At 38.5% G+C, this 13215-nt stretch overlaps 1 protein-coding gene across 8 annotated transcripts in view; it reads left to right on the top strand.

The window, feature by feature from the left end:
* HMGCLL1 (3-hydroxy-3-methylglutaryl-CoA lyase like 1) overlaps window positions 1-13215 on the top strand; it is a 144930-nt gene that overhangs the window by 31965 nt on the left and 99750 nt on the right. For 4 of the 8 annotated variants that reach the window (XM_074333113.1, XM_074333111.1, XM_019734792.2 and 1 more), the window contains exons 2-3: window positions 9268-9348; window positions 9584-9691. The exons of 1 other annotated variant lie outside the window; for it this stretch is intronic. In XM_074333113.1, coding sequence (XP_074189214.1) covers window positions 9268-9348; window positions 9584-9691 — 189 coding nt within the window. Of the gene's footprint in view, window positions 1-9267; window positions 9349-9583; window positions 9692-12330; window positions 12432-13215 lie in introns of those variants that run through there. 3 more of the 8 variants (XM_074333114.1, XM_019734793.2, XM_019734797.2) reach the window with 2 other exon arrangements.

The raw sequence follows: 13215 nt of genomic DNA, 5'->3' as shown, positions 1-13215 counted from the left end.
CCTTTACCTTTTGATTTAGTAAATTAAGATCTGTTGTTCATGGTGTTTATGATGACTTTATAGTACATTAAAAATTTTTTTTACTTGGTTATAAATTCTTCTTAAACTGCCAGAGCTTGCCTTTTAATCGACCTTGGGACATGGATGTTCTGTAAGAAAGGTTTCAAGTATCAGCTTGTTGATTCAGCCTTTCATCCCAGAAAGGCATCATGGGAGAGAAATAGATTGCTCCGGAGGACCAAGTTTCCTGTGGATATCTACTCCATCAGTGATAATGCTTTATGTCTTTCTGCCTGTGTTTGGTTAAAATAGAAATTAATGTCTAAGACATAACAAACATCAGAATGTGGAAAGTTTAACATTACCACAAAATGCACATGTGCATATTTCAGATGAGATGACAAAATTAGAGTTTTTGGAACAGTGCACATGTAATGCCCCCTTAAATTTTCCAGTTTAATTTCAAAAGAAAATCATACAATTTCCTGATTCTGACTTTTCATCTGTGTAGTGGGAGCATTTAATTTAGTCATCGATAGCAGGTCTCCATGGGAATACTGGCTATGAAACAGGATATTTCAATATCCATAAAGACTGTTTACATATAAAATTACTCCTCAAGAAATGGAGTGGAACATGTAACACTGTCTGGAAATTTCTACTGTGGATGGTATTTTCTTAGGGGGAAAAAGCAGTACTTGTACATTGAATAATAAGGAATCTTATTTGTCACCATTAGGAGGGGTTGATTGAAGCCACCCATTATGACTACTGCAAAATTATATGTGTGTTATATAACATATAACATATATAATATAATAACATGTTATGTATAAACAGACACAAAAAATATTTCATAGAAATTCCCATGAAAATATGTCATCCTTTTAACTTTATGTAAGATTGAAAATGTGAGTAAAGCAATCCATTTATGTTCTGCATAAAAGAATGGTTCACTATTATTTTTTCAACCAAAGCTCTCAATAGTTGGTGATGTATTTAATCTCATCCTAAAGAAAACTAGAATAAGAACCAGGGAATTTAGTTTGGTAACCTTAGAAAGTCATTTAATCTCTCTTTCCGTTCTGCGTACCTCACGGGATAACTTCACAGATGAAATGCAGAGAGAAAAGTGCTTTCGCATAATAAAGCGACATATAAATGCAAGATAGTATTGCTTTTGTTGTTGCTCTTTGAAAGTAAACCATTAGAAATCTGATTCCAAATGTGGGTGTACACTCAGCCGTAGAGCATGGCTTTTTGAAACCCTCATTCTGGAGACTGCATCTTTTTTTTTCCCCCACTAGTGTCATACGCGACCCCACATTTAACACTGAGCTCAGGGACATAGGGCTTCTAATGCCAGAAAAATAAATGTAGACCACATACCTGTTTAGGGATGATGTTGCTAACTTCTGCAGATGACGTTTTTAAACTCAATTCCTTGAAGCTTACAAGTCATTCATAAAGTCTCATATATTCTGAGTGTAAGAAAAGCACCATACCCCCATCGCCCCCACTCCCAGAAGGTCGCATGCACATCCCGGCATCCTTTACACTAACAGGGAAGCTTATACGGGCAGGGATTTTTATTTGTTTAGTTCATTTCCATATGTTTAATAACTCTTATAATACTGGCTAATGTGTGTTGGATAAATAAAAGGTCAACATTACTGTTCTAAATTTTAGGTGTGAATTCGTTCATTCATTCTTCCATTCATTCACTTAACAAACAGTGATCAAGTGTTTGGTGTGTGTCCATTCTGATGACTCTGAAGATTCACAGTCAAAAATAGGAAACAGGCAGGTAAAGAAGTTATTACAGATATATTTTTAAATAGGTCTCCACAAAGTCGTAAATCATATAAATTAAAGTACTTAATTCTATCTGGGGAGGTCAGAGTAGTCTTTCTTGAGTAGATGACAAATTGAATTTTGGATAATGAATAGGAGTTTTATTTGAGGACAATATTTGAGTATTAGTTGATGTAATAGTAGTTTTGGGAAACAATTCTTCATGGATCTGTTGCATTTCTACCTGTCTTACTAACAAGGCACTGATTACCTTCCTTCTACCTTTTCAAAGTGGTTGTCTAGCAAATAACCTTGGGGGATAGAGGTAGTGTCCCCTTCTGAAAGAAAGGGGAGTTATGCTTGCTGGCCATTATGAACTATTCAGGTTCCCTAAGCACACCTTCTAGAATGCTCAGGCAATAGGTGCAAGAAAATGTTGATGCTCTTTCTACTGCCATGACGTGAATATAAAGTCTGTTCTCTCTGATTCAGGACTCACATATCTCTGCCAGCATCCATAAAACTGTGACAGCGTCCCTTAGGTAGCATTTGGAATAAAATCTTAGCCCTTCACAGGTTTTGACAGTTTTGTTGATGAAGATGTGATGCTGAGGGGAACATGGCTTTCTGAAAGAGAAAGAATGAGGGATTTTCAGGTGGATTAAAGGGATTTGAGGAAAATCTATAGGAATTGGTAACAAACATGTTGACCACCTATTACAATTAATTGAACAATAAATGATCCTGTACTTTATTTTTTTTTAATTTATTGGGGTGACAATTGTTAGTAAAATTACATAGATTTCAGGTGTACAATTCTGCATTACATCATCTATAAATCCCATTGTGTGTTCACCACCCAGAGTCAGTTCTCCTTCCATCACTATATATTTGATCCCCCTTACCCTCATCTTCCACCCCCCACCCCCCTTGCCCTCTGGTAACCACTAAACTATTGTCTGTGTCTATGAGTTTCTGTTTCTCATTTGTTAATGATGAGGAATTGGGAAGATGTTTCAGTCTGGTTTCTGGGACGTAGGTTCAAAGGCCAGCTGGAGCCCTGGCCATGCCAACTTTCCTCAGGGCAAGGGAACTCCCTTAGAAATCCAGTGGTCAGCTTCAGGTCTACCCATTGTAACAACTAGCACTAAAATGAGTCCCATGTGGGCTGAAGGTTCTCTTCCCTCTTTCCATCAATTTACTGGTGGTGCAGAAGAAAGAAATTTGGCCAACATTGTGGGAAGAAAGCAGGAGAATCATACGAACTTTGATTGGTTGGGTTGGGAGATGGGGGGATGGACTGTGTAATGCTTGCTCAAGAGTAATAGCTGGACCTTCTGATAGCTTATCTTGCAGTCTGTCATGCCAAACTTAGAATTGGAGAGACAACACAAGGTCTCAGATGATTTTTGTTGTTGTTGGTGGTTTATTTATTTGCTGTGAGTCCTGGCTACTACAGAGGAACTTTGGCCCTCTAGCGGAGACTTCACTGAGGCAGACACATTCCTGTGAGAAACCATCGATAAGTCATGGACTAGTATGTGGGTCTTACTGCCCAAGATGGTGTTTATAATCCTGCAAGGCAATGCACTAGTGAGTGAAAAAGGACCCAGAGAATTGTAGATACATTTTCTAGTCAGCCTTTTCATATTCATTATTCCCTGAGCCATTCATTATGTTGTAATTGGATGAGAATTTAGGAGATGTTCTCTCTTTTTTTTTTTTTTTTCAAGGTGCTCCACCGGGAACTTTTATTTAGTAGTTTCATAGTAGTTTCAAACCTAGACATGTTATTTTTTTTTTTAATTTTATTAAATTTATTGGGTAAGGGGGATCGAATATATGGTGATGGAAGGAGAACTGACTCTGGGTGATGAACACACAATGGGATTTATAGATGAGATGTTCTCTTGATAATGAAACATGTGCAAGTTAAATCCATGTCCACCAGAGGGAACACACCCCCTTATCCTGCTGGAAACCAATGCAGCTATGGATGCCAAGTCCAGGGGTTCCCTAAGTTAAAATAGATGGTTTCATTGATGTTGATTTTGGGGTTCAATATAGGACTTTGTTTGGAACCAAAATATTGTACAGTTCATTTGATTAAGCTGGTGAGCAGCTACTATGCTGCCTGAAATGGAAAGTAAATGTGCCTTGCTTACTACTACTGATTTGAAGCTGATCTCTCCCTCTGTGTCCCCTGATCATTCCCAACCTTACTTCTTCAGCTGCTTTAAGGAAAACAGATGAGTATTGGTCCATGGAGATCATCTGAGTATGCTGGGAAATTTGGGGAGGAACAGGGACTCAAACTTTCATGGCTCTGCTGGCTAAAGGCATCAAAGTCATCACCCTACTGAGTTCTATGGAGGTGGGAGTCCTGATTCAATTGGTGGGGATTGGGTAGTGCTCATAATGGGAAAGGAGAGCCACAGCGACCTTGTGGGAGGGGCCTTTGGGTCAATTCAATGTACTGTTGTCACTTCCATATCTGAATATGCAGTAAAAATTGATGTGCCATGTAATTGTAATTCTCTGTTCCGTAAGTGCGAAAGGCAATCATCTCATCTAGGAAGAACTCCATGTAGGGAAGTGAACAAGGTAGAACAATTTCAACAGACCTCGCTAATCATATGCTAATCATACGGAAATGATATAGATATATTCAAGAAAGTTATCAGCCTGTCCCTTGTGCAATCTCAGCTTTACACAAAAACAACAGCAGTTACTCTCTGCTGCCCACTGCACTGCCTGGAACAAAGGTCCTGGCTCAGCGAGGTCCTGTGTTCACCGTCTTTCTCTCATGCTTGGGCCTGGTTGGATGGTGTTTAGGCTCAGCTAAAACCTGATGACGTCCACTGGGCCACTGCAGTTGTACAACCTCTGCAGCAGCTGTGAAGAACTGAAAAGGGATGTGATCGCTCTACTCACTCAGCAGAAATCCAGGCCATTGCCATGTTTTTTGCAGACCCTTGAGTTGTGGTCAAGGGCCTAGCTTATGGTACATGTGTGCCACTTGGAAAGCTACAGACTGACAGATTAAAGACACCTTTGGAGGTGGGGGCTATGAGCTGTGGCAACAAGTTATGGCTGTTGCTTGAGTTGTCTGAGTCCCATACTCTGATGAGGTGCATTGGAGTCAAACCACTAGTAAGTCTCCATCATCTGGATTACCACCACTGCTGCGTCGATAAACCGTAGTACCGATCATGGCAACATATTGACTGTCATAGAATAGGCACAAAATAAACGATTCTAAGTTTCTGATGCAGAGGCCACTGCTGCGTAGGATTTGTTCATCTGCTTGGGTCCAGGACCCCTGGGAGGAGGGGGCCTGGCAGAAGTCAGTACTGTAGATTGGCCTTCCTTGGCTAGTTGGAGTTTGTTGAGACTAGCCCTAATTAAATGTTTTATGAGATACATTGAACAGATTTGGTCCCAGTCTTTGTTCCCTATATGAACCAGTGGGGCCAACAGAGTGGTTTAGTAACAGGAAGATTTGCCATACACCGAGATGGTGTAAAAATGAGGAGTAGATGTTACTGGAAAATAATTATCCATGGGTGTCATGAATTTCTGTATGTCTTGCAAGCAGGGGCACAGTTGTCTTTCTTTGAGACTATCTTCTTAAGGAGTTTTAGATGGGGAACGTCTCTGAATGATAGAAATAGTGTCTCCTGCTGGAGCAAAGGGTAAGTGTGCTTAAAGTCCTGAATGACATAGCGTCTTCCTTTGAGCAAAAGGCAGGCAGACTCATGGTCAAGCAAAACATTATATCTACCTTTGTTGCCAAGGGAGGGCATGCTGACTGTCCATTACCAAGGTTCACGTTCTGTAGGCTTGGGGTTCCTTTCTTGTGATGCCACCCATTGCCTGTGCAAACATCATACGGTCCTCTGCTTTTCTCAGTGGGAGTCAGGACTTGGTAAACCAGCACAAATGCTGGTCCTCTAGCTACTGCTATTTGCTGTGAGTGATAAGCTTTTTGTCTTCTTTTACCCAGGGGTCTTGTACCTTCTGACAGCATCCATGGCAACCTCACTTGTTAGCTTGCATGTACAGCAAACCTTCAAACTCTTCACCAATCTTCACTATTAGAAGCTATAAAAGATACACCTTTGCTCTCAGTGGTCTCAAAGAGTTGTCAGTTAGCTTTGTCTGTATAAAGTACGAAATGATTGCTACTTCTTGACATGGGATTCTTATCTAAGCAGTGATTCAGGATGTGGGCCCATTCATTCATTCATTCATTCATTCATTCATCTATTCATTTATTTATTATGGTATCTATTACCTTCCAAATTTGCCATGCTGATTTGCATCAAGCCATACTTATTTGCATCAAATGAGCATGGAGAATTGTACATGGGGCATTTTCAGGGGACAAGCCTAAAAGTGGTGCATACTCATATCATTCACCATCCTATTTCATTGACTGGAACTTGTCCCAAAATAATTCTTCGATGGGGAGAAACATGGTCTAGTCCTCTGTCCATGAAAAAGAGAAATGGGTTTGGTTTAATGTCTTGCCCACAAATGGAAGGTATTCCCAACCAACAGAAACTTCATGTGTACTGACATGAAAGTGAGCCATGCATGACTTTTGCATGGTTGAAATCCTGGGATGCATGAAGGAGACTGGTAGAGGATGAGAGGCTAGTCATGAATCATGTGTTACCTTAGGTAGACAGATCTCTCTACTGGTGACTGGCACATGCTGAAGGATTTTGATTTTGGGGGAAAAAAAAATAGGGGAGGATACTTAGGAAGCTGTAGCAACAGAGTGGGTGAAGAAAAAGAACGAAACAATTTTAATGAAGCTAGTGACCAAAGAGATTCACTACTATAACAACAAGTGTCATGTGTTGTGCTGGGTATTTGCCAAAGTAGAACCACTAACCAATGGACCAATTAGATATTAATGGTAAGAGAGAAGGTAAAGAATAGCATGTGGTGGGAGAATATCTGAAGAGAGGAATGAGGTGGGGAAATACTGAGATCAGTTTTGAATCACTGAGTGTTATGGGCGTGTACAACAGTTAGGTGGACATGCCCAGTCGACACTGTTTATGTGTAGCTGGAGCTCCTTAGAAAAGTCAGTACAGAGACCATAATGCCCAGGAAGAGACCAAAGATCACAAAGAGAGGGCTCTGATATCCCAGATATTCAGCAAGTATGTGTTAATTGACTTAATGTTTGTGTTATTTATTTACTGTAAAAAGAGGGAACTTGTTACTCTTTGAATTTACTAAGCACATTCTAACTTTCTTCTGCTTTCTCAGGCATTCAGGTGGAGGTAATATGTACCTATGCCTGGAAAGACACATTAGATTAAAAAAGAAACCTAAAACAATTCTAAGTGAGCATATATTCTGCTTTGACTGAGATGGATATAATTGGTGATGGTCTATCATAACTTCGGATTTCTTGTTACTTCTCCTAGCTACAACCGTGATGCACAGGGCAGTGCCAAGCACTTTGCTTATACTCTGCATACAGTTATCACCGTAAAAAACACTATGTTCCCTTTTTTCCTTTTTGTTAAACTTCATCCATGTATGCTCCAAGTTAATTGCTGTTGCAAATTTAGTTTCAGGACACAGTCAGCAATAAGAAGACCACGGGGTATAAATTGCCTAGTTTGGTTTTCATGTCTGCAGTATTACGACTGGAAGTGATAAGAAAGAGAAGTGAGCTCCTCTGTATGTACTCCACTTTTCCGTTCTATCCCTGTCCTTTATTGCCTGGTTGAAATGATGGCCACTTTGTAAATGAGGCATGATTTCATGACTGTGATCCAAAAGACCCTAGAGCTGAGTAATGCCATGCTTCTCCTCTCAACCCTCAATCCTCCCAACACTCCATCCTCCCAAGTCAACTGCATGCATCACAACCTGCTCAGAAGATACAGAAATGTGAATTCTGTTTTCTTCTTGGTTCCTTTTTGCTTATTGAATTGCCTGATTTCATGGAGATTGGAGGGTGGTATGTAAACATTTGTAACAGGGACCATCTGTGTTTGTTCACTAAGTTAGTTAGTACAGAATGCTAATAAAACCAAATAACGGCTTTGGACTCCAAAAGAGCCAGTAGGCATTTTTCCATGTCATAGAAACAAACTAAGTCCTGCATCCAAAACTGCCACGTCACCAGTGCATGTCCTTGTTACAAGGACAGAGTGAAACAATATAAATTGGTCAACCTACATTCACCATCCGTGATGAAAGGTCAGACACAAAACCTTGAAGTACAGGTCCTGCTGATCTGGGTTGACTCCGTCAGCTATCCATTTGAAGAACTTAATGAGTTACGCACACTTAATGTGGCTCAAAGTTACCAGGAGATTATGTTTGTATAGTCTGAAAAGAGGTAGCCAACTTCTAATTTTAACCACAATGTGATGTTTAGAAAGGCTGTTTCTATTTTTCCTATTTTAAACTAATGTCCTTCTAAATATGGTGTGTTCATACTGTGTTTCCCCTAAAATAAGACCTAGCTGGACAATCAGCTCTAATGCATCTTTTGGAGCAAAGATTAATATAAGACCTGGTATAGAATTGTATTATTATATTATATTAGACACGGTATATTATGTTACATTATATTGTATTATATTATATTATATTATATTATATTATATTATATCCGGTCTATATTATATAAGACCCAGTCTTATAGTAAAATAAGGCTGGGTCTTATATTAATTTTTGCTCCAAAAGACACATTAGAGCTGATTGTCCAGCGAGGTCTTATTTTGGAGGAAACATGGTAATACTTCACCTAGGGACACAGATTCCAGACTTCAGACCCTCTTGCCATTTCAGATTTGCTCAAAAGGTAGAACAGATGTGTTATGTTGGGCTGGAGCTGGGCTGTTTCCAATGGGATATCGAGGGTTAGTTTCTAGTGGGCTGGAGGTTCTGTCCTTCTGGAAGCTGTTGTTAGGTGCTGGTTCTGTTATGTAATGCAGAGAAGAACTAAAAAGCACAAATTCTTCTCTAGCCTTAGCTTTCTGAGCACAAGCCACAAAATCAAGTACACATCCCTCCAGTTCAGGCTATAGAGGGCAGCATCTTGTATGACTGTGCTTGGAAGAAGTTTGGTTAATACAAAGACTAGTTTTTTAATGAACGCTAACATTGGTGAGTTTACCATCACATGTAGAATTACTCAACAGATTGGCACTTTAGATCCTGAGTAAATCACTGTGTCCTCAGTCGTACCTTAGAAATGAATCTTTTCAATTTTAGTCATAACTAGATTGAATATCACTGAATTATAAGAAAAATTGACCTCATTTTGCCAATAATATAAACTGGGTATTTGGACGATATCACTGTATTGATTTCTTACCATTCTAACTTTCTGGGGTGAGAATTTAATTTACAAATTGTAATTGACTTTTCAAATCAACAAGTTTGATGATCTCATGGTTATCTGTTTTTCTTGCCTTGTATTTTCCATTATAGGAATCATCCCAGTTGTCTGGACTCCCTGAGTATGTTAAAATAGTAGAAGTGGGACCTAGGGATGGATTGCAGAATGAAAAGGTAGTTTGATATCAAATTTATAGTTAATTTTAAATGGTAACTTGAAATATTATTATTAAGACTCTAAAGACTTGCATAGATTTCGTATGCTGCACTATTGTATTTGTTCTCAGTTTGCTTGTTGAATTTATCAATCTTAAATAGGATTTGCTTTCTGTTAGGAAGTAATTTTTTGTTTATGCTTCAGTAGACCCTATATAAATTACTTATACAATGTATCTTAATGTTTTCATAGGTTATAGTTCCTACAGATATAAAAATTGAATTTATCAATCAACTCTCCCAAACTGGCTTACCTGTAATCGAAGTAACCAGCTTTGTGTCCTCCAGATGGGTACCACAGGTATGTAAATCCATAATTCTTAACTGCATCTTTAATTCAGTTTCACCAAGATTTAGAAAATAGTGTGATATACATTGTGAATATGACCTGATATAAGTACTAATTTGCTATGTTCTTATAAAATATTAACCATGCACTGAGATATGATTAAAGAAAAACCCCTTTGATGAAATATATCAATTAAGTCCTAAAACGTAGTGTAGAACTCCATCTTAATCCTACATGAGTATATGGTCCAATGTAATGAGTAGAGGATAAGGCTCAGCCCCGACATTCTTTCACCACCACTAAGCTTCCCCTGAGATTCTGCGTTCAGTAATTTTCTTTTCCTATGTTATCTTCTTTTCCTTGCCTTCCAACATCAGTAGTCATTTCTAATGGGATGATGGTAAATCTATTTCTAGCCTTCCGCTCTTTGATAACCTTCGGCTAGATGTGCCACCAGCATCTCAAATCAGTGGGTTCAAAATCAAACGTTATTGTCTATCCTACTTTATGCTGATAGCTCAACTATTCCTTTTGGAATCTTGTACTTGACTGTTCAATGGATCATCTCTTACTTCTAGTCAGTTACTGATTCATAAAATTCTTATTCCTCAGTAGGGCTTATACCTGTCTCTTCTTTTCAATCCCATTGATACATTAGTAATCCACACACCCTTCTTTACTAATTTCCGTGATAGTCCTTTAAATTATATTTGTAATCACTGTTTCTCTTTTTCTTTCCCTTATATATTTTGCCCATTGCTTCTAAAATAATCTCAGAAATACCAGTGTTCTCACACTCATGTTCTGAATTCTTTAGAGGTTCCCTTCTCCCCACTGAAAAAGTCTGGAAACTTTGCCCTGACCGCCTATACCTGGTCCCTTTTTTACCTGTCCAGTCTTTTTTTGTTCCTTTTCTTTTCTTATTTTTTTTTTATTAGTTTCAGGTGTAAAAAGCAATGTAATATTACAGTTAGACATTTACACCCCTCACAAAGTGTAACCCCCCCAATCTACTACCCCTGACATCGTACATAGCTATTACAATACCATTGACTATATTCCCTATGCTGTACTTTATATCCCATGACTATATATACACGTGTGTGTGTGTGTGTGTGTGTGTGTGTGTGTGTGTGTGTGTATTATAGTTGACCCTCAGTATTATTCTACTTCAGCTTCAGGTGTACAGCGCATTGGTCAGGCATCTACACAGTCTATGAAGTGATCCCCCTGATAAGTCCAGTACCCATCTGGCACCTTACATGATCTTTACAACATTATTGATTATATTCCCCATACTGTATTTCGTATCCCCATGACTATATTTTTCCTCCTCATTTTGCTGAAGCCCTGCCAAACCAAATTGCTTTTTGTTCCCTATTTACATGTCCTGTCCCTTTAGCTATATAGCACTTTGTCTATACTTGCTTACGTTCATCTCAGTTTCTTCATTGCTCTGAAGTCATGACGAGATGATGTGAAAAGGCTGAAAACATTAAAGGCTTTTGAATTCGAACGCATTGGAAGTAACAGAAGCCACAATAGGATTAATAGTATTAGTACTATGTCACTTTTCACAGAATCATTATTTACATATCAGTTACTTTTATTCATCCTCAAAATAGATTGTAATTTTTCTTCATCCCAGTAGTCACTGTTTATAATCATATATTTATTGTAAATATTTTCCAATTATCTGCTTCCTGAACTATAAGCCTCATGAAGATAGTGAGCGTGTTTCTTGTTCATCACTGTATCCCCATGCTTTGTGCCTTGTGAATAGCTGCTCAATAAATAATTGTGAAATGAATAAAGAATCAGCCTGAAAAAAGAATAGCACATTACTTTCAGTTCTTTGGTATGGACAGGTGACTTCTACTTTTGTTCACATATTTGGTCCTAATGAAGGTCACAGATATTTCCCTTAGGAAGACCCAAATAGCTTACCTATTCCCTTTATATTTTCATGTTGTAAAATGCTAGCTATTATTATTTCACTGGCTGTCATTAATTTTAAGGGAATGTGAGATCCTGTTTTCATCTATAAATTTCCATGAAATTGCTTCTGTGTTTTATTCAGTCAGTGCTCATTTCATGTATTTGATTGTTGTTGGACAGACACTGGATAGTCTGGTATAATTTTAGAGGAAGTCTTTAGAGAGAGAACAACACTTCATGGTAATACTGATTGATGACCAACCAGAATTATATTTCAGATATTTTCCTAGTCCTCTTCAAGATACTTTTATTTCCCAATAATTTTATAAAGCCTCCTACAAAATATTGTCCTTTATTATGATGATGCCCATGGTCACTGTTTGTTATTACATAGTGCTGGAAATCGATTGACAGATTATTCTTTAGACTGATCTGGGACACACCCAGTGATGGTTAGAAGGATGAGGCTAGAACCCTGTGAAGAGGGCCCCATTTCTTCTTGCACAACTAGTTAAGAGCAGAGATGGACAAAACAAAAGGGCAGGCAGTCTCTCTGTGAACAGTAATAGGAATGCCTTCTGGCCTCACGTTAAGTACATCCATGTGATGGGACCATAAAATAATATGATTTATTGTGGGCTGGCTCCTGAGGTGAATTTGGGACTTAACCTATTGAGATTTAATGAACTCTTCCTAGGCTCAACATATTTTTGAATAAAGGACATCATTCCCCACATAGTTCCTGAGGACAGCTGTGGTGAGGTAGAAGTTCCTCTGGAACTGCGTTTCTGTCTACATTCTGCCTTGAGCTTGAGTAAGTGACTTAACCTTTTGGAACCTTGGAAATCCCAGCAGTGATGCCTGCAGTATGGGAGGGTTCCGAGCAGTGAGGAATGTAACCGGGTCCCTGTGTGTGAATGCCCGGGGCCCAGAACACCTGGCTCCTGACCAGCGCTCACTGTTACCTAAGTAAATGCCTGACTGACCGAGGGAATGACTGACGTATCCTGGGTGCCACAGAAGTTAACTGCCGTCTCTTCAATAAGCAGCCTTTTTCTTAACGATTAAAATATGTGTTTAGTTCAAATATTAGGCCCAATAAGAATAATTAAAGATACTAATCCTTCAACTGATAAAGAATATATTATATATTTCACTTTTAATACTCATCTGGTTTTTGCATGTAACCCCCCCAAAAAATTTTTTTTAAAATAAATCACGTATCTATAAAGGAGCAGTGAGCCTGAATCAAAGATATCAGGGGATTCATATTCCAAAGTTATACCAGTCACTTACTACATAACATGCTCAGTGTTTGTCAAAGGGCGATATTAAGAATATTCCATTTTGCCATTTTATTTTCCGTAATTGTGTTTGTGTTTTAGAATTCACTGAGCTTGCCTGAACAGAGCATGTTTTATTGTTGTAGTTGCAGTTTATCTCACTATGAAACTCTGCTGATTTCCTTGTTTTTGTACTAACAGACCAGGCCCTAAATCAGCACAACTAATTCATAATGTTCATTTCTCTTTTTAAATTTGATATCATTCTCTCTCATTTTTGAAGAACCTCCTATGACATCAGACTCACCTAACTTA

The sequence above is a fragment of the Rhinolophus sinicus genome, linkage group LG05 (genome assembly GCF_036562045.2).
Source record: "Rhinolophus sinicus isolate RSC01 linkage group LG05, ASM3656204v1, whole genome shotgun sequence".
In the NCBI taxonomy this organism is placed as follows: domain Eukaryota; kingdom Metazoa; phylum Chordata; class Mammalia; order Chiroptera; family Rhinolophidae; genus Rhinolophus; species Rhinolophus sinicus.
Note: the sequence above shows the minus strand (reverse complement) of the source record. Positions and strands in the feature narration are given on the sequence as shown.